This window comes from Chiloscyllium punctatum, chromosome 35 (assembly GCF_047496795.1).
Source record: "Chiloscyllium punctatum isolate Juve2018m chromosome 35, sChiPun1.3, whole genome shotgun sequence".
In the NCBI taxonomy this organism is placed as follows: domain Eukaryota; kingdom Metazoa; phylum Chordata; class Chondrichthyes; order Orectolobiformes; family Hemiscylliidae; genus Chiloscyllium; species Chiloscyllium punctatum.
In genome coordinates, this window is record NC_092773.1 from 15,721,858 (window position 1) to 15,743,949 (window position 22,092).

A 22,092-nucleotide genomic window follows, 5' to 3' on the forward strand; every position below is an offset into this window, starting at 1 on the left:
CTTGTGGAGCCGATTAATAAAGGGATCCAATGCAGCCAATTCCCAAATGAAAGTCTTTGTTTGGACCATAAGATCAGTTTTGAGGGGAGGAGTTGTTTTGTCACAGTCTCCAACAAGTGCCATCCAATTTAATGCTTTGTGTGCCTGCCAGCTGACATTTGGGGTTAGTGTGTATAAGATTATGGCGACAGTCTCCGAAGATGCAAAGAAATGCTGCTTCAACATACCTTTGGGAGATATACAGGTTGTCTCATTCCTGGTTTGGGTGAGGATGCTGAAGGCTTGGTTTGTCTTTCTGAAACAATAAATGTTTTCCAATGACTAGAGGAATCTTTCAAGTGAATAGAGTGATGTTCAGGAAGCTGAGCATATGGTAAAATTTTGTCAAAACATAACCTCTTTATAGATATTATTTTTCTCAGTTTGATTGCTGTCAACTGGCTGATTGTGCCTCACACTGCTTTCATTGTGGCATGTATGTGTGCATCAGTCAACATGTGACTGACTAGTTGTTGTGTTCAATGGCAGCCTGGAATGTAAGGGACAGATTTGCAGCATTTTACTTGGAGCAGCGATTGTTATATACACTGCCTTGATCGAATTACTGTGGCCTGTGTTCTCTGTGGCAAGTCTCTGTATGAAGTAAAAATATAAAGTCAAGAATTTTCCAAAAATAACTGGAATTCTGGAAAATTGTGATTAAAAACAAACACAGGCTCAAATAAGTTTGGATGTGAGTAAAATTCAACCCATGCATACTCAGAATGTGGGCTTGAATCTGAGTACAGTGGGGTTTTGCTGAGTTACAGACTGTTAGGTATTGATAAATGGATGTGGGGTTATGGGCAACAGACATTTTCTTCTGCCTTATGCCCTTTCCCATCTCCTCCTCAACAACTTGCCCTCTTCTCATCTTTGCAGTCTCTATGAACCTTCGTGATGGCCAAAGTTTTTTTAAAGTTGAAATTTGTCTCCACATTTTCAATTTTTTTGTGAAGAACATTTGAGTCGCAGGGAAGTGGAAACGGTGGATTGGGTCAACCCAGGTTGGTGGATGTGCCCCATGCAATAACAGGCCACGATGGAGTAATTTTTAGCATTTGGGACAAGGTCTCTTAGAACATGGAAGATGGAACAGTCCAGCACGGGAATGGGCTGTTTGGCCCATGATGTTATGCTGAACATGATGCCAAATGAAACTAATCCCTTCTGCCTGCCCTTGGTCCATAGCTCTCCATTCCTTGCATATTCATGTGCTTATCTAAAAGTGCCTTAAACCCCTTATTGTATCTGTCTCCTCCACCACCACCCCTGGCAGCACGTTCCATACTCCTACCACTCTCTGTACAAAAAACTTGCCCCTCACATCTCATTTAAGCTTCCCCCCTCACCTGAAATGCATGTTCCCTGGAATGAGATATTTCAATTCAGGGGGAAAATAATTCTGTCAACCCTATCTATGACAGGTAACTGGCACAGTGGCATTGTGGTTAGCACTGCTGCTTTATAGTACAGGGACCCTTCCCTTCTGAAAACTTAACAAGAGCTGGGCAGCCAATGCAGAGCGTGCTGATGGCACCAAAATCCCAAGGATGAATTTTAATTACTTGGCGTGAGATCTGAATTTTGGCCATTAGTGAGCAAGATATCTGCTGTAATCTGTGCTGAGTCGAGAAAAGGGAGTTGTGGGCACCCTTTCCCCACACAGCTGTCTGCTGTCCATTTAAAAAAAAATCTACAGCCTGGACCTCAATCCACAGCAATCTGTTCGAAATATTGGGGTAACTTTATCTTGAGCACAAGCTTGATCACATTGAGGTGCAGTTTTTCAGCTTTACCTATGTAATAATTATTGGTCGGTTCAATGGTAGTAACAGCTCTCAGGGGTCGTTCACTTGGAGGTGGTTCATAGGTTTCCTCATTCTCAGATCCACTGTCCTGCAATGAAGTACACCACAGTCCTGAGTCGTGTTTCTTTTCATTTGACCACAGCAAAATTCTAGTGCAATCATTCCACAGAAAGGCAAAAGGCTCTTGATGAAAATTGTCCAAAAAACAGCATCTGCAACAGTTCAGTGCTTCCTCATAGAACCTCTGCAATGTGGAAGCAGGCCATTCAGCTCATTAAGTTTACACCAACACTCTGAAGACCCAATCCTGACCCTAACCCCACATTTCCCCATGGCTAATCCACCTCGCCTGCACATCCTTGGACACTAGGGGCAATTTAGCATGGCAAATCTACCTTATCTGCACATAGAGTCAAAGAGATGTACAGCACAGAAACAGACCCTTCAGTCCAACTTGTCCATTCCATCCAGATATCCCAACTTAAAGTGCCACCCCAGATTAATGCTCAAGTTTCTTGACATGAACTTGAGTCTTCAGATTCAGAGGTAATCATAGTATGCAGTTGAACTCAACAGAAACAGTAACTGAACTATCCCAGATTCATGTAAGGTGGAAAGAAAGATGCAATATTAGATCGACTGACCCCATCCTCATCACAATGTTCTGTCTCACTAGGGTAGAATGCTGGAAATGAAGTATTGCTATTCCTGGAGTTGTCACACAAGTTAAATATTTTAGAAAGCATGTAAAGTACTTTATCTGTCTTTTTGACCCATGTTGACAAAAAGCTCTTCTTTTTAAAGAAATAGTTTCTAGCTACAGATAAACAATTCTGAACTTTTGGCACATAAGTCTAACTCATTGACATTCCTTATCCCCTTGTTAACTCCCCCTTCCACACCCAACCACTGAGATAGGGGAAAAGGAAACTTGGGTATTAAGGGCGCAGAGAAAATTTGGAAAACATTTCAGTGGCCTCTGTTCACAGGATCTGCTGAAAAGGTTCTTCCATTAAGGCAAAATGCTGCTTCTCAGACTTCCTTCTCTGAAAGTCTCCACTGATTTGCTGGCGGCGCAGGGGCTGGTTCACACTTGAAAAAGAGCTCTGACGTATTAATTAAAAGTCACTGCCTACACAAAGTTCTGGAGATTAAACAAATTGGTTTTCTCTGGGCTTAAAGTAGCTTTTACTGCAGAGAGCAGAGAGAGCTGTTCAGCTGGTGGAGTTGTAAAGATTTCTCTGTATCTTCTTCATAGCCTCAAGCTGTTCAGCAAACTGGGAACCAACCACATAATTGTTGGCAGGCAGAACACCCTTGTTATTGATAACTGGACACTTGTCCACAGTCTTTTAACTCCATCTCTTCTCCAAACTACACTTCAACCACTGCTGGAACCAGTAGCTGTGCAAACAGGGTTTACAATAAAGTGTCAGATTACTTGCTTTCAAATCATGCAGTCATCTTCCAGCAATCTTTGGTTTTAAAACAGTAATTTTGTGATTTCAGTCTGCAATCAAAAATACAGAAAAATAAAAAGGCACAGTCTTTATGATAAGGCAACAGGAAAATGACAAGCCAAAATGGGACTTCTACTCAGAATAAATAGAAGCTTTCAATGGGATTTGAAAGGCCTATCCAAGTACCTTGCCTCCACAAAGTAAAATGTAATAAATGTCACAATGACCAGTTCGACCTTCTAACCCCCAACGCAAATGGCCATGTTGAGAGGGAAACCTACTCAGCATGAGCAACCTCCAGCCACTACTTCTGAGATATCGTTACTTCCCTGAGTCTACCGTGGCATATGCTGTCACTTGATTTTTTTCCACTATTCCTTCTCTTTCCTCGACGTCTCTTTTCTTGCTCTCACTTTCTTTCTTCTCTATCCCGATGTTCTTTTATCATAAATACCTTACCCCTAAAAAGCATCCTGTAATCTCAGTGTTCTCCCTCATTTTGCTCTACCCCCTTTGTTCTTCCTGCTGTTTCCTCCTCTTTCTCAGGTTTGGTATCATATTTATTTTTATTCTGTTTTACAGTGTCTTTGTGATTCTGTTGTGATATTTTATTGCACAAGTTACTTGCTGCTAGATGTGACTCTGCAGAGAAGGTCACTTAATAATTCTACAAAATATGAAGTGTCATTTTATCACAATTATATGCAAATAGCAAGCAAATAAATCTATTTCTGTGTATTTCTTGCATTTTTTCAGAAAGTCCAAAGTCATTTATGATTTGGAGATGCCGGTGTTGAACTGGGGTGTACAAAGTTAAAAATCACACAACACCAGGTTATAGTCCAACAGGTTTAATTGGAAGCACACTAGCTTTTGGAGCACCGCTCCTTCATCAGGTGATTGCGGAGGACACAATTATAAGGCACAGAATTTACAGCAAAAATTTACAGTGTGATGAAACTGAAATTATACATTGAAAAATACCTTGATTGTCTATTGAGTTTTTCATCTGTTCGAATACCATGATAGTTTCATTTCTTTCATGTATAAATCACAGAACTTTTTTCTAAAAAGTTGCATTCTCAGGTTAGCTGTAACAATTGATGTCAGCTAGATAATATGTTGAAGGTGTTAGCCCCATGTTCTTTATTCCTCTATTCCTGATGAAGGGCTTTTGCCCGAAATGTCGATTTTCCTGCTCCTTGGATGCTGCATGACCTGCTGTGCTTTTCCAGCACCACTCTAATCTCGACTGTGGTTTCCAGCATCTGCAGTCCTTGTTTTCACCCCCTGTATTCTCTGTCTATGCCATGATGTTTAGATTGATTCTCATCTAACAAGTGAGAGCACAGAGTTTTACATGAATTCATGCAGTTTTTGAGCTCAGAGTTTTATATGAATCCATACAGTTTTTGAGCAAAGTACAATGTAACTCTGCAAGTACAAATTCACCCCACAAAATATATGTGTGCATGTGGGTCTTTGTGTCTGCCTGTGTGTTTGTCTGTCTGGGTTGGGGGTTGTGAGTGTGAGAGAGAGTGTATATGTGTGTGTAGTGAGTGTAGAGTGTCTTAAGTCTGTGAGGGGGTGCATGTGTGAGTTTGTATAGTATGTGTGCGTGTCTAGGGTGGGGGGTTGTGAGTATCTGTGAGAGAGAGTGCGTATGTGTGTGCATGAGTGTAGAGTGGTCCACATCTCTGAGAGGATGCCTGTGTGAGTGTGGGAGTGTGTGTGTCTGTAAAGGTGTGTGTGTGTGTGTGTGTGTGAGAGAGAGAGAGTGTGTGTGTGTATAGTGCAATGGTGGTCACCTGTAATGTGACATGAACCCAAGGTCCTGGTTGAGGCCCTCCCGATGGGTACCGAACTTAGGTATTAGCCTCTGCTCGGCCACTTTTCGCTGCTGCCTGTCCCGAAGTCCGCCTTGGAGGATGGTCACCTGAAGGTCCGAGTTCGAATGTCCTGGACCACTGAAGTGTTCCCCAACTGGGAAGGAACACTCATGTCTGTTGATTGTTGTGCGGTGCCCGTTCATCTGTTGTTGTTGTTGCCTTCACTTGGTTTCACCACTCCTACACACACACACACACACGCACACGCACACACACACACACATGCACACAGGTATCCTCTCAGAGACTTAGACCACTCTACACTCACTACACACACATATACACTCTCTTTCACATTCACAACCCCCAACCCAGACAGACAAACACACAGACAGACAAAGACCCACATGCACACATATATTTTGTGGGGTGAATTTGTACTTGCAGAGTTACATTGTACTTCACTCAAAAACTGCATGGATTCATTTAAAACTCTGAGCTCAAAAACTGCATGAATTCATGTAAAACTCTGTTCTCTCACTTTTTAGATGAGAATCAATCTAAACATCATGGCATAGACAGAGAATACAGGGGCTAACACTTTCAACATATTGTCTAGCTGACATCAATTGTTACAGCTAACCCGAGAATGCAACTTTTAAAAAAGGTTTTGTGATTTACACATGAAAGAAATGGTATTCGAACAGATGAAAGACTCAACAGACAATCAAGGTATTTTTCAATGTATAATTTCAGTTTCATCACACTGTAAATTTTTGCTGTAAATTCTGTGCCTTATAATTGTGTCCTCCGCAACCACCTGATGAAGGAGCGGTGCTCCAAAAGCTAGTGTGCTTCCAATTAAACCTGTTGGTCTATAACCTGGTGTTGTGTGATTTTTAAAGTCATTTATATCTTGGATGTTTTATGTAACTATGTACTTCTGAAACACATCACAGTCTTTTCAGCACAACTGAGTGATTTGAGAGGCAGACTGGATGGTCGACATGTAGTCCATCATAAACAGCAGTACTGTCAGCTGATGGTATCAGTGAACATTACAGATTCTTTGGCTGCCTCTGAAAAACTGAGAAAACAGGGTTATCTTATAAATTGGGATTCCCTGTCAGGAGCAGCATGGACAGAAACTCACTTGCGTTATGGATGTGTGTTTTTCTCAGTGCTGTAACATATTGGTTGTGCTCTGTGTCACTGCCAACAACAGCAGTCTCCTGTCCGCTACAGCAAATGTGAATTTGGTTATTGACTTTGGTTATCAGCTCCACAATCAAAGGTCCTTTGTTCAGTCTGCTTCAAAGATAACCACGTTCCCCAACGTAATTTGCAACTTGTTCAGTCATTGTTTCTACAGCACAAGAGAGTTTCACCTGATATTCAAATCTGTTTCAAGCAAAGAAAACTTGCAAAAATAGGGAAATGCTTTGCAGTAACGAGGACTCTGTTCTTAAAACCTTGGATCGTGAGCCTATTTCATGCTGGGGCCAGTGTACTATTTATCAGTGATAATTCTTTACAATTTAGGCAGATTGAATTGACTGATCTAATTAAACTGGTTCCTAAATACAAGATGTAATCAATAAAATTTTAAAAAGTCTTCACTAAGACAAGCCAACTGGATGAACATTTGTGCTGACTGAAGATTAAAGCTTGTTATTGGTTCAGTTTGAAATAGATAATCTAATATGGAAGGTTTCTGGGTTTTAGGTTTTGGGATCTGGGATTGTCAACTATGTTATATACATGGTCAGGTGCGAACAGTGGAATTACGAACTTTTATGAGTTTTCTTGTGGCATCATGGTCACTGGCCATTTGGATACAGAACTGGCTCAAAGGTAGAAGACAGAGGGTGGTGGTGGAGGGTTACTTTTCAGAATGGAGGCCTGTGACCAGTGGAGTGCCACAAGGATCGGTGCTGGGTCCACAACTTTTTGTCATTTGTATAAATGATTTGGATGTGAGGATAAGAGGTAGAGCTAGTAAGTTTGCAGATGACACCAAAATTGGAGGTATAATGGAGAGCGAAGAGGGTTACCTCAGATTACAATGGGATCTTGATCAAATGGGCCAATGGGCTGAGAAGTCGCAGATGGAGTTCAATTCAGATAAATGCAAAGTGCTGCATTTTGGGAAAGCAAATGTTAGCAGGACTTGTACACTTAATGGTAAGTCCTAGGGAGTGTTGCTGAACAAAGAGACCTTGGAGTGCAGGTTCATAGCTCCTTGAAAGTGGAGTCACAGGTAGATAGGATAGTATAGAAGGCGTTTGGTATGCTTTCCTTTATTGGTCAGAGTATTGAGTACAGGAATTGGGAGGTCATGTTGCGGCTGTACAGGACATTGGTTAGGCCACTGTTGGAATATTGCTTGCAATTCTGGTCTCTTCCTATCAGAAAGATGTTGTGAAACTTGAAAAGGTTCAGAAAAGATCTACAAGGATGTTACCATGGTTGGAAGATTTGAGCTGTAGGGAGAGGTTGAACAGGCTGGGGCTGTTTTCCTTGGAGTATCGGAGGCTGAGGGGTAACCTTTTCGAGGTTACATAGCTTTATAAATTCATGAGGGGCATGGATAGGATAAATAGACAAAGGATGGCACAATGACCTAGTGGTTAGCATTGCTGCCTCACAGCACCAGGAACCCAGGTTTGATTCCAGCCTCAGGCAACTGTCTGTGTGGAGTTTGCACATTCTCCCAGTGTCTGCGTGGGTTTCCTCCGGGTGCTCAGTTTTTTTCCCACAATCCAAAGATGTGCAGGTTAGGTTAATTAGCCATGCTAAATTGCCCATGGTGTTCAGGGATGGTTAAGTTAGGTGCATTATTCAGGGGTAAATGTCGAGTAATAGGTAGGGGTGTAATAGGTCGAGTAATATGATTTGGGTGGGATTCTGTTCCGAAGTTCAGTGTGGACTTGTTGGGCCAAATGGCCTATTTCCACACTGTGGTGATTCTATGATTCCCATATACTGCACTGGGGTGTTTGCTGAGGCCTTCTGCAAAATATGTTGTTATTGTTGTTACTCTTACAAGTTGGTTTTAGCTTTTTCTAATGCAAATAATCAGTGGACACAATTTTACACTGAATACTTACAAATTCATTCACACATGACGTTTGGTGATCTGTAATAAAATGGATAATATGTTTAATATTAAAGAATAAACTCAAATGAGCTCTTACCCAATAACAACTTTTTTTTTATCAATGAGAGATCTACTACAATCAACAGTCTGGATAAGATACACTTGAAGTCTATTGTGAACAAAAAATAACTAACTAGAGAAAGACATTTGAGCTAAGAAGCTGATCTTTGAAATGGTCTGTAGTAACACAGCTGTCCTGGCAGCCATCCACATGCAAAACCCAGCTAAACAGGGCTTTGGTTTGATATGTTTGATCACGTTAACAGCTATAGTCAGCCTCGGAATCGTCACATCAGGAAGGAGAATATGAGACAAGGGTTCCTTCATAAAATAGAGAAAGTGAGGACTGCAGAGGCTGGAGATTGGAGTTGAGAGTGTGGTGCTGGAAAAGCACAGCAGGCCAGGCAGTATCCGAGGAGCAAGAGAATGGAAGTTTAGGGCAAAAGCCCTTCATCAGGAATGAGGCTTGTGAGCTGAAGGGGTGGAAAGATAAATGGGAGGTGGGAGGGGCTGGGGAGAAGGTCGCTGAGGGTGCAGTAGATAGATGGAGGTGGGGGTGATGGTTATAGGTAGGAGAGGAGGGTGGAGTGGATAAGTGGAAGGAAGATGAACAGATAGGACAGGCTATGAGGGTCATCCAAGTTGGCAGGTTGGAACTGGGATAAGGTCGAGGGAGGGGAAATGAGGAAACTGGTGAAATCCACATTGATACCGTGTGGTTGGAGAGTCCCAAGGCGGGAGATGAGGCATTCTTCCTCCAGGCATCGGGTGGTTTGGATGTGGCAATGGAGAAGGCCTAGGACCTGCGTGCCCGCGGTGGAGTGGGAGGGGGAGTTGAAGTCTTCAGCCATGGGGCGGTGAAGTTGGTTGGTGCGGGTGTCCTGGAGGTGTTCTCTGAAGTGCTGTGTAAGTATGCATCCTCTCTTCCTAATGTAGAGGAGACTGCATCGGAGCAGTAGACATAGTAAATGACGTGTGGAAGTGCAGGCAAAACTCTGATGGATGTAGAAGGCTCCTTTGGGGCCTTGGACAGAGGTGCGGGGGGAGGTATAGGCACAGGCTTTGCAATTCCTGCGGTGGCAGGGGAAGGTACTGGTAGGGGAGGGTGGGTTGTTAAGGGGCGTGGACCTAACAAGGTAGTCGCGGAGGGAACGGTCTTTACGGAAGGCAGATGGGGATGGGGAGGGAAATATATCTCTGGTAGTGGGGTCCATTTGGAGGTGGTGGAAATGGCGGCAGTCTGTATGTTTACGGAGGTTGGTGAGGTGGAAGGTGAGGACCAGGGGGTTTCTGTCCTTGTTGCGGTTGGAGGGGTTGGGTTCGAGGGCGGAGGTGTGGGAAGTGGATGAGATGCATTTGAGTGCATCATTGACCACATGGGAAGGGAAATTGCAGACTTTGAAGAAGGAGGCCATCTGGTGTATTCTGTGGTGGAACTGGTTCTTCTGGGAGCAGATGCGGCAGAGGCGGAGGGATTGGGAATAAGGGACAGCATTTTTACAGGAGGTAGAGTGGGAAGACATGTACTCCAGGGAGCGGTGGTAGCCGATGGATTTGTAGAAGATGTCCTGTATTGAGTCGGTCACCGTTGATGGAGATGGACAGATCCAGGCAGGGGAGGGAAAGTGCCTTTCACATCCATCAGAGTATGAGCTGCATTTCCACACATATCATTTACTGAATCTGTTGCTCCCAATGCAGTCTCCTCTACATTGGGGAGACAGGATGCCTACTTGCAGAGTGCTTCAGAGAACATCTCCGGGATACCTACACCAACCAGCCCCACCACCCCATAGCCGAACACTTCAACTCCCCGTCCCACTCCACAAAAGACATGCAGGTCCTGGGCCTCCTCCATCGCCACTCCCTACCTACCTGATGCCTGGAGGAAAAGTGCCTCATCTTCCACCTTGGGACCCTCCAACAAATTTCCTCATTTCCCCTCTCCTACCCTTGTCCCAGTTCCAATCTTCCAACTTGGAACAGCCCTCATGACCTGTCCTACCTGTCCATTTTCCTTTCCATCTTCCTGCTCACCTATCCTCTCCACCCTCCTCTCTGACCTATCACCTTCACCCCCACCTCCATCTACCTATTGGACTCTCAGCTACCTTGCCCCCCAGCCCCATCCCCCTCCCATTTGTCTCTCCACCCCCTCAGCTCACAAGCTTCATTCCTGATGAAGGGCTCTTGCCCAAAACGTCGATTCTCCTGCTCCTTGTCTGCTGCCTGACCTGCTGTACTTTTCCAGCACCACACTCTCAACTTCTTTTATAAACTACTTGTTCAACAACATTTCCCCAACACCTTGCACAAACTAGTGTGCTTGAAATCACATCCACTCTGACTGAATATGCCTTTCATGTTTGAGAAAGAACTTGTGTTGTGAAAGAAATTAATCAACAGATCATAAAGTTTTCTGAGTAAGTTGTACAAAATGTGAACTGAAAATTCACTGCCTTGCACATTACTTTCAGGGTACAAGCAATCAGATATAACTTTTCAGAAGATTGTCAAACTCTGATTGGCTAACCTGTATCAATATGTTTTCAGTCAAAAATTGTGGCAGGAAATTAGGAGTATGACTGAGGCTTGAAGCAAGAAGGCAATCTGCCTAATTTCATGTTCTATAAGCTCAATTCAAAGGGAATTTTCTTCCAGCCTCTCATCAACTAACTGAAAGGTCACAAAAATCAGAGTGATACATCACAGAAGGAATCTATTCAGCTTGTGGTGCTCTTGCCAGGCCCTGAAAGCGCTATTCAGTTATTCTCGCTTCCTGTGATGTTTTCAATAACTCAACATTTTTTCCATTACCTAATTCTCTTTTGAAAATTGCAATTGAATTTAATTCCAGCACATTTTTAGGTCAGAACTTGCTGTCTGAAGAAGTACTTCCTCATTGTCACCTCTAAATTGACTTTGAATTAACTCTGTGTTTTCAGGTTAGTCACTCTGCTGTCACTTAAAACAGATTCTTCTTTTCATTCTGTCAAAAGTCTTCTAACACTTGCAGCGTATCCCGAGAGAAATGGTGGACATGGCTGCTTTTGGTTGTTTATTCCGTTTGTCATGAAGATTAGGTGTGCCAACAGTCTCTCTCCACTGATATAGCAGAAGGAAATTACAGGCAGCAATGTGTGCAGAGAGCTAAGATAATTCTTCCACGAAGAAAATTATCTGCACATGTGCAAAAATGCAGTTATGTTTGTTTTGATTCATTTTAAATTCTATGTATTGTACAACAACCAAGCTGATCAACTGTTAACTTGTCATTGGCAGAACCTTTGAATGGACCAGTTGGATTCAAGGCCTTTCCTCGATCTTCCAGTTTGGAGTCTCAGGCAGGGAATACCAAGGCAAACAAGAACCACTTGTTCCAAGTTAAATGCAAAGGATCACAGACACTAGCCATCACTATTTTCAGGTCAACTCATTCCACATCAGTATAGGTGGGTTTGCTTTTGTTTTCCTCATTCATACTGTCATAAAGACCTGAATACAAATTTCCTGAATACGTGTACCATCTCTTTGTCATCAAATAAAAGTGAATCATCAGAGAAGAATATCTCTTTTCACTTACTGGGTTTGTTGGGTCGGGCCGGCAGTGGAGGTGGGACGCTGGACCTGCTTGGAAGAAGAGAATACTTGCTGACAAAGTTATTTGTCAAGGTGAAACACTCTTCCAAAGTGTGATGATTCAAAATTACTGAAACAGGAGAGCATCTCTGCTTCTCCAATACAAACATTCATACATCTGTTGGTTATGTGCGTATTTTAATATATGCAAGAAGAAAACACATAATATTTAATATATAATACGAGCAATCAAATATAATTTTGCAGAAGATTGACAGAAACTCTGGCTAACCTGCATAAACAAGGTTTCAATAAAAAATTATGGCAGGAAATCAGGAGAATATCTGAGACTTGAAGCAAAAGGACAGTCTACCAAATCTGTATGTCAGAATATCATTTAGGAATCATCAAACCACTGGACTGTTTGCCTGATGCAGAGTCCATATTATCTCCCCCTCTTTGGACACACTACACTCAGAGAAGGTGTGTTCAAGCTGCCTGCTCAGATTGCCAAGTCTGTCAGTTCAAGTTGTCTTGGTTCTTAAATTTTCATCACCAGCAGTATCAGAGCTTAACATGTGAATCTGAGTTTTTGACTGCCCTCTTTGTATTTCGAGCATGATTAGATTTACTGCAGTTTCAGATCAACATGTTAAACGTTGAAAGTAATTTTGGCCTGGATTGAATTAAATGGAAATTAAAGTTACAGGAGATGTACTATCAGCTGTTGATCCAGTTTTGTTCAATTTACACTGTCGGCTAAAGTCAAACGTTCCCTGTTCCGTGCTCATTGGCATAGCATCTTGAAGTTGAGGTGATTTGATTGACCACCTACGGGTTGTATTTTGCCAAATTGCTGCATCTTCACATCAGTGTGTTCCTGAGGCAACACCTTCAAAACCTGTGAATCTGCCACCAGGAAGAACAAAAGCAGCAGATGCAAGGAAGCGTCATGACCTGAAAACTTTCCTCCAAACCACATAACATCCCAACTTGAAACTATATCGCCATTCCTTCACCGTCAAAAGTCACTATTGTGGGATCAAAATCCGTGAACTCGTTTCCTAACAGAATTGTGGGTACATCTATACAACATGACTGCACTGATTTAAGAAGGCAGTTCAGGTTAAGGCTGGACAATATATGCTGGCCTCACCAGCATCAGCTACATCCTATGAACGAAAAGTTATTATACCAGGAGCTTTCCAGTGATAAAAATCAAAGTTTCATATCATGAGAAACATTATACTCACATATTTTTTGAATTCCAAGGTTTCAGGAAATTCTGAGAAGAGGAGAGAAATAATTAGGTTTGTAGTGTCATCACAACACAGAAGGAGATCATTTAGACAATTGATTTAATGACAGCTCAATGTGGAACAATCCACTCGCTTTATTTTCAGAGATGTGTAAGTCTATTTCTGTCAAGTCTCCATCATTTGCTTTTGAAATCATTCATCATCTCTGCTTCCAGCACTGTCATGGGCAATGAGTTCCAGTCAATGAGCATTCACTGAATAAATACTTCTTTCCTTACGTTTCTGCCCTTGCCCAAAACTTTCAACCTGTCCTTCAATCCTTTGTCATCAGCTTATGGTAACAACTTTTTACAGCTGATCAAACCCATCACCACCTCTATTAAATCTTCTCTCCACTTACTCACTTCCAAAGATAAGAACCTGAGCTTCTACACTTCACTTTTTATCTAAAACCGCTCACCCTTGGAACCATTCTGGTCAAACACCTCTGCACACTTTCGAAGATCAGCATTCCCTCTAATTTTCTTATTGGCTGCACAGGCCTCCTGAAGCCTATGTGGGGGTGGTGACTTCCAGAATCACAGCTTCGAGGAAAGATTGATGGTGACAAGAATGAGATGCAATATTCCAGAGCTTTACATCGGTCCATCATAACCCTGCTTTTATGCTCAATACTTTGATTTCTGAAATGCAAGTTCCCATATGCTTTTCTCACTGCTGTCTCAGTATGGCCTGCTATTGTCCAAGATCAATGCAAAAAATTGTCTCCTCCAGTTCCTATAGACCCCTCTCACCCTGCAAGTCTATACCTGTTTTTCCTATTCATTTCGCCAAAATGTATCACTTTATTCATCTCTGTATTAAATTGCATCTTCGACACATCCACCTGTTCTGGTCGCCAATCTATTCTCAGTGGTTAGCATTGCTGCCTCACAGTGCCAGGGACCCGGGTTCGATTCCCACCTCGGGCGACAGTCTGTGTGGAGTTTGCACATTCTCCCCGTAGGAGAAAGTGAGGACTGCACATGCTGGAGATCAGAGCTTAAAAATGTGTTGCTGGAAAAGTGCAGCAGGTGAGGCAGCATCCAAGGAGAAGGAGAATCGACATTTCGGGCATAAGCCCTTCTTCAGGAAATGGATTTCCTGAAGAAGGACTTATGCCCGAAACGTCAATTCTCCTGCTCCTTGGATGCTGCCTCACCTGCTGCGCTTTTCCAGCAACACATTTTTAAGCCCACATTCTCCCTGTGTCTGTGTGAGTTTCCTCCGGGTGCTTCGCTTTCCTCCCACAATCAAAAGATGTGCAGGTTAGGTGAATTGGCCATGCTAAATTGCCCATGGTGTTCAGGGGTGTGTAGGTTAGGTGCATTAATCAGAGGTAAATAAAGAGTAATAGGGTAAAGGAATGGATCTGGAAGAGTTACTCTTTGGAGGGTCAGTGTGGACCAATGGCCTATTTCCACACTGTAGGGATTCTACAATCTTGTGCTCATTTGGTATCACCTTTGCTGTCAGCCAAACCTTTCAGGTCAGAACCATTGGCAAATTTTAAAGTTTTACTTTATATTCCAATATCCTTGTTATTTATATTTATTTAAAAAAATAGGTCCTTGCATTGAATTTCCAGAAACACAACTGTTTACCATCAGTTACCATGACTTGCTATTTTCTAGCCTTAAGCCAAGCTAACAATAACTCCTATTCCACGAGCCTCGACATTTTTAACCAGTCTTTTATGTGATATTGGTGAACAGCTTTCTTTGAATGTATGTCGGCAACATATTTTGTTTTCTCTGAATTATTTTTTTCTGTTACTTAATTAAAACTTTCAAATAGGTTTAAAAAGGTAAAAACAATGACTGCAGATGCTGGAAACGAGATTCTGGATTAGTGGTGCTGGAAGAGCACAGCAGTTCAGGCAGCATCCAAGGAGCTTTCAAATAGGTTTGTCAGCAATGATCTACCTTTTACAAATCCATGCTGATTCTCCTACGTTTACTGAAACCTCTCCAAATTCTTGTTGATTTTTAAAAATGTGATGGTTTTTATTTCTAAAACCAGATCAACCACAGATATTAAACTGACCAGATTACAGTTATTCAGAATGCATTTATGTTCTTTCTTGAATAACACTATCAGTTTTACCACATTGCAACCCTCTGGCACTTAACCCTCATATCCAGGAAAGATTGAAACATTATCTCCACTCTCACTTCCTTCAGCAACCTGGGTGTCAGCCATCCAGACCAGGCAACATATCTATTCTCAGCATATCCAGTCTCCAAGTGCATTCTTTCGATTGATTTTCACCCCATCTCACCTAGCCTTGCTTCCACTGATAATTGCTAGTCTCCTCTTCCATGATCAACACACCCATACAAAGTTCTTTTAGCTTTGCCTTGCACTTCAAGCCTGTGTCACTCTGTTTGCCCTGATCGAAATCACTCCACTTCACACACAAGCTTATTTGTTAGTCAAAGAATTTTGGGTTTTGTTCTCTGAACTACCACTCTTTTCTTTACCAATCATTTTCCTCTTTACATCTGCTGTCAACACAAGCGTGTTTGACCAGTTTCTTGTACGAAGAATTTATCTAACATACATCATCCACGTTTTCTTATTTTGTCAAGAATCCTATATCCTTCATCATCCAAAGAGCATTGGTTTGGATTGTTCCAGATTACCCCTGTCAGAATATACCAAGCCTGTACCTGAAATATCCCTTCCTTAAAGATTATCCATTTTTCTTTCACGTTTTTTCCTGTCAATCTTTGATTTCATTTTACCTCGACCATATCCCCCCTCATTCTATTCAACGTTACCTCTTCCAGTTTACAAGTTCTGCTTTAGTTTGTTTCTGGTCTTCTCCATTGTTAATCTAACTGACAATGATAAAATGAACGTGCATACCCCCAACATTCTCCCAGAAACATTTGGTCCAATTTGCATACACGTTCCCAAGCACGAAATCTCATGATAATTATTGCATAATTTGGCTGGGCACATACAGCTCAAAGACATTTTCCAGTATACATTCAGAAATTCCATTCCCTTCTTATCTTCTGTTCTGACATTATCCCAGTTTACATTTGGGCCTTCTGTAGCACTCTAATATTGTCATTCTAGAGCTGTTGCAGGAGTTCTTGTGATGCAGTGGTCAGTGTCCCCTAAACTCAAAACCAGAAACTAGATTTTCAAGTCCCACTCGAGGACCTGATAGCCACGGAACATCTATCTGTGACATGGCCCAAACTGTTGGTAATCAACCTGAAAACATTTCTGATGGTCAGCGAAAGAGCAGGTCAGTGTCCAACCACACCTGAATTTCAGTAGTATCCTTCAAGCTATACTCTCTGGAGCCACCCTCTTCTGGGGAAGCAGCCATTTCTGCTGCATCTGCTACCCAGGCACAAAGAGAAAAGACAAAGAAATTCCTTTTCATCTCTTTAATGTTGTTGCAGATTTGCTCCTCAGCCACTCCCACAATTTGGAAGTTGACAGCATGTTCCCATTTGTACAGTTCAACTCTTTCTGGTTCTCAGCTCTTGACAAAATGGATCTTCTTTGCGTCCACCTGGTCATCTTCACATTCCAACAATACATTGTCTTCCTCAACAGCACTGCTACCCCACCCCCCTCTCCCACCCCTCCTATTTCTTTCTTTCTCTTTTCTAAACATGTTATTCCCTTGAATAATAAGCATCCAAACTCATGATTTTTAAAAGTTTCTACTTTTGCCACTTTATCATATTCCCTGAGAAATATTATCGGGTTTGTAAAAAGGTTATGCTTTGGAACTGGTTCTTCAATTTCAAATAACTGAAGTCTGCTTGACAGCCGAAGTCAGTGGTTAAAGATCAAAAAGGGTCCAAATTGTCTCACTGCAACAATAATGTCAAGTATTCATTGTTGGACATTATAGCTACAATCTCTGAGTTCACAATATTTATATATGTTGATTTGTTACTGGGTTGTGGGTGTTTACTGACCAGGCTAATATTTATTGCCTGAAGGATATTAATGTACCAGATGGGTATTTATGACAATTGACAGTCGCCATAAGACTAGCTTTTTATTCCAGAGTTTTGTTGAATTCAAGTCTCACCATCTGCTTCTTAGAATATTAGCCGGGGCATTGGATTCCTCATTCAGTGGCATTAGCACTGTATCACCATCTCCCTTCTCGGTAGACTTAGTCTCCCAAAGTCCAAGAAAGGTGTTGAAAATGGGAGTACAGTTTTATAAATTGTCCGTTTATTTCCAAGATGAAGATAACTTGGGATGAACAGCAGCTGACCAGCATTTCTATCTACTGCAAAGCTGTTGTATTTCCCTCTGACTTTGGAACATTGCAAAGGAAGCCCTTTTTTAGAGCAGGAAAAGGCTTCGTTCAAAATCAATGACTTGTTGACACATAGCAGTCTTGTATACTGAGCAGAGAGAGAGAGGAGCCTGTTTTTGGCTTCACCAGCTACCACAGGTTGGCAGCCAAAGGATACAGTTAAGACACAGTCTGCAACCATTGAAGGATTGTAGAAGATCTGACTGGAGTAGGAGAATCATCAGAAAAGGCATTTTGTCGTGGATGATGGATTTAACAAGTCTCAGAGAATGATCAAAAGCACCTGGAGATGATCACTCAATTGCCCATGGTTTCTTCACAGTGAATTGAAAGGTATCAACTCATTTTTAGAAGGAAGCATATGTCAGGTATAGACAGGATAGATCGAGTGAAAGTAGGAGTATACTTAAGACGGAAATCAGGAGGGCAAAACGGGGACATGAGGTAGCTTTGGCAAATAGAATTAAGGAGAATCCAAAGGGTTTTTACAAATACATTAAAGACAAAAGGGTAACTAGGGAGAGAATAGTGTCCCTCAAAGATCAGCAAGGCGGCCTTTGTGTGGAGCCAAAGAAAATGGGGGAGATACTAAATGAATATTTTGCATCAGTATTTACTGTGGAAAACGATATGTAAGATATAGACTGTAGGGAAATAGATGGTGACATCTTGGAAAATGTTCAGATTATAGAGGAGGAAGTGCTGGATGTCTTGAAACGGTTAAAGGTGGATACATCCCCAGGACCTGATCAGGTGTACCCGAGAACTCTGTGGGAAGCTAGAGAAGCGATGGCTGGGCCTCCTGCTGAGATATTTGTATCATCGATAGTCACAGGTGAGGTGCTGGAAGACTGCAGTTGGCAAATGTGGTGCCACTGTTTAAGGGCGGTAAAGACAAGCCAGGGAACTGTAGACCGGTGAGCCTGACCTTGGTGGTGGGCAAGTTGTTGGAGGGAATCCTGAGGGACAGGATGTACATGTATTTGAAAAGGCAAGGACTGATTTGGGATAGTCAACATGGCTTTGTGCATGGGAAATCATGTTTCACAAACTTGATTGAGTTTTTTGAAGAAGTAACACAAAGAAGATTGATGAGGGCAGAACAGTAGATGTGATCTATATGGACTTCAGTAAGGTGTTCGACAACATTCCCCATGGGAGACTGATTAGCAAGGTTAGATCTCATGGAATACGGGGAGAACTAGCCACTTGGATACAGAACTGGCTCAAAGGTAGGAGACAGAGGGTGGTGGTAGAGAGTTGTTTTTCAGACTGGAGGCCTGTGACCAGTGGAGTGCCACAAGGATCGGTGCTGAGCCCTCTACTTTTTGTCATTTACATAAATGATTTGGATGTGAGAATAAGAGATACAGTTAGTAAGTTTGCAGATAACACCAAAATTTGAGGTGTCATGGACAGCGAAGAGGGTTACCTCAGATTACAACAGGATCTGGACCAAATGGGCCAATGGGCTGAGAATTGGCAGATGGAGTTAAATTCAGATAAATGTGAAGTGCTGCATTTTGGGAAAGCAAATCTTAGCAGGACTTATTCACTTAATGGTAAGGTCCTAGGGAGTGTTGCTGAACAAAGAGACCTTGGAGTGCAAGTTCATAGCTCCTTGAAAGTGGAGTCACAGGTAGATAGGATAGTAGAGAAGGCGTTTGGTATGCTTTCCTTTATTGGTCAGAGTATAGAGTACAGGAGTTGGGAGGTCAGGTTGCGGCTGTACAGGACATTGGTTAGGCCACTGTTGGAATATTGCGTGCAATTCTGGTCTCGTTCCTATCGTAAAGATGTTGTGAAACTTGAAAGGGTTCAGAAAAGATCTAGAAGGATGTTGCCAGGGTTGGAGGATCTGAGCTACAGGGAGAGGCTGAACAGGCTGGGGCTGTTTTCCCTAGACCGTCAGAGGCTGAGGGGTGACCTTATAGAGGTTTACAAAATTGTGAGGGGCATGGATAGGATAAACAGACAAAGTCTTTTCTCTGGGGTGGGGGAGTCCAGAACTAGAGGGCATAGGTTTAGGGTGAGAGGGGAAAGATATAACTTGTTCACGCAGAGGTTGGTACGTGTATGGAATGAGCTGCCAGAGGATATGGTGGAGGCTGGTACAATTGCAACATTTAAAAGTCATTTGGATGGGTATATGAATAGGAAGGGTTTGAAGGGATATGGGCTGGATGCTGGCAGGTGGGACTAGATTGGGGTGGGATATCTGGTCGGCATGGACGGGTTGGACCGAAGGGTCTGTTTCCATGCTGTACATCTCTATAACTCAATTTTGATGTGTGCAACTGTGACATAAATTATAACTGACACACTGGTATGTCATCTAATTTCAAAAATATATGATTGACAAGAATAAAAGGCTGATATCCATCCATGAGTGAACTTGTAAAATAATCCACAAAAGTCTTGTGGAGTTACCAGTCTCTTCACCAAAGTTTTTGGATCCTCTATTGTTCTGTCTTTGAAGGAAATTATGAGGCAAAACTGTTTCATACAGTACCGCTTGTACCCTTTTCACTGCTCTTGTCAGTTCATGACTAATTTAAAAACTGACGTGGCTGCATTCCAACATGTAATGCCAGTGAACTCTTCCAATGCTGACTCTGGCTTTAAATTGTGTCGGAACACCAAGTATCCTTAAGAGGAGAATAGATTTAGGTGGAGTTACCTGGATCTCATCAACAGCAAGGCATAGTTCAATGAAAGCAAAGAATGAGAAGGGACAAGACATCCAAAACAACAAATCTTACTACCAACATGAGAAGTATCAAAAGAAATGAAAATCTTTTCTGCATGGTGCACTGTGACAAAATTGTTCTTTTTAAGTTGTTTTAACAACCTACATCAGAGCAAGCAAAAAAACTTTTCTGACAGTCAGTCTTTCATGCAGATCTGTTGTGCAACAAGTTTGAAACACGTTTCAATTTGTGAGTGTTTTTAGGTGTGCCTGATCCAATTTCGCCTCAAGGTATTTTCTCATCTCACAACAGCCACTTATATTTGCATAGCAACTTTTCAGTTGTCAGATAGCCTCAGTCATTTCACAGAAGCAATATCAATCAACATTTAACCCTGAAGAACATCAAGAGGTATGAGGGCTGATGATGAAAAGCTTGGCTGAAGAGGTATGTTTCAAGAGGTATTTAAAGGGAGAAAGAAAGATAGGCTAAGAGTCAGAATTCCAGAGGTTAAGGCACAGTCACCAACAGTGGAGCAACTCAAATTTGCGATGATGAAAAGGCTAGAATCAGAGAAGTGCAGATGACTTAGTGAATTGCTTGGCTGGAGTGATTACGGTAGTAGGGAGAAGGGTGGTGTTGGAGAAATAATAAACAATCATGAGAGTTTTAACACTGGGTTTCAAATTAGCAATGTACTCATGTAGAGCAGCAAACACATGGGTAAGAGCTAAACAGAATGAGATTTAAGGTAGGAAAAGGGCAGAAGAATTTTGTAAAATCTGACATTTTGGAGGGTACAAAATGGCAGTGTAACCAAGATGGCTTTGGATTTGCCAAGTCTCCAGAAAAAAAATCATGGATAACAAAGGTGCAGTGTTGGTGAATATTATGATGGTTGTGTTGATGATGGAATAGTTCAGCTCAGCATCCAATTCACCAAAATTGTGAACAGTATAATCAGTTTCAAACAACTGCCATCTGAACCAATACCTAGAGCTATCGACTCAATTGGCCATACGAAATTCCCCTGTTGTATCCAGGTATGTGCAGGTTGGGTGGATTAGCCACAGTAAAGATGCTCTGACATGGATACAGTGGGGGAGCTGAATCTCGTTGGGATGCTGTTCAGACAGTCAGTGTCTGAATGGCTTCTTTGTGTACTAGAAATTCTATGAATTGCGAGAAAAAGGTATAGATTGATGGAGCGGGAACAGAATTTGGAAAGGGGAACAAAGATAATGACCTTGTCAATAATTAAATCCAAGATTCATAATCCACGCCATTCCAGCCTATCTTTTTCTTCTATCTGAATATCACATTATCGATTGCTAGAATAGTTAAAAAACTCCTCAATTATCAATTTTGCTTAATCCAAAGTCAAACAATAAACAAAGTACTACCATTTTTAGAATGAAACATTCAACAATCAATCGTCCTTTCCGAGACTCTTCTGCAACTGCAAAGTTTCCTCTGTCAATTCCACAAAGACACAGCGTTGATAGCTTCTCACCTCAGCTCTTGCTCAACTGTTTGTGATTTTAAATCCAACAGGTAGTGAAATAAGTTATTGTTCAGTTAGTACTTTGCATAGGTTCCGTTCAGCAAATGAGCACCTCGGAAGTAGCTCCAGCCCTGATCTAACTGGTGATACTTTCAAAGATTATCAAAGGCATTTGGAGAAGAACAATTAAACAAAATAATGTAAATTCGAAAAATTGACAACTAAAATGTAAAATAAACTGGAAATAATCAGCATATCTTACAGCATCACCAGAGAAACAGAATTTGAAGTTATTTGCTCTGACAAATTTCCTCAGAATTAGAATATGTTGCAGATGAAAAGAATTAAAAGAGAATGCTAGCATTTATATAGCACCTTGAAAACAAGAAAAATGTTCACTGTGTTTCACAGAACTATAA

General features: G+C 41.8%; 1 protein-coding gene and 1 long non-coding RNA gene across 3 annotated transcripts in view; one reads left to right on the forward strand and one right to left on the reverse strand.

The window, feature by feature from the left end:
• Positions 1-11,917, forward strand: part of LOC140459696 (uncharacterized) — a 120,535-nt gene extending 108,618 nt beyond the window's left edge. For both annotated transcript variants that reach the window (XR_011953849.1, XR_011953850.1), the window contains exon 3: positions 11,582-11,917. This is a non-coding gene — a long non-coding RNA (uncharacterized lncRNA). The remainder of the gene's footprint in view (positions 1-11,581) is intronic.
• Positions 1-21,815, reverse strand: part of LOC140459695 (B-cell linker protein-like) — a 45,962-nt gene extending 24,147 nt beyond the window's left edge. The window contains exons 1-6 of the mRNA XM_072554068.1: positions 21,573-21,815; positions 13,132-13,163; positions 11,883-11,926; positions 8,250-8,278; positions 1,839-1,938; positions 228-295 (exon numbers count right to left, since the gene is read on the reverse strand). Coding sequence (XP_072410169.1) covers positions 228-295; positions 1,839-1,938; positions 8,250-8,278; positions 11,883-11,926; positions 13,132-13,163; positions 21,573-21,575 — 276 coding nt within the window. The 5' untranslated portion in view covers positions 21,576-21,815. The remainder of the gene's footprint in view (positions 1-227; positions 296-1,838; positions 1,939-8,249; positions 8,279-11,882; positions 11,927-13,131; positions 13,164-21,572) is intronic.
• Positions 21,816-22,092: the final 277 nt, after the last annotated feature.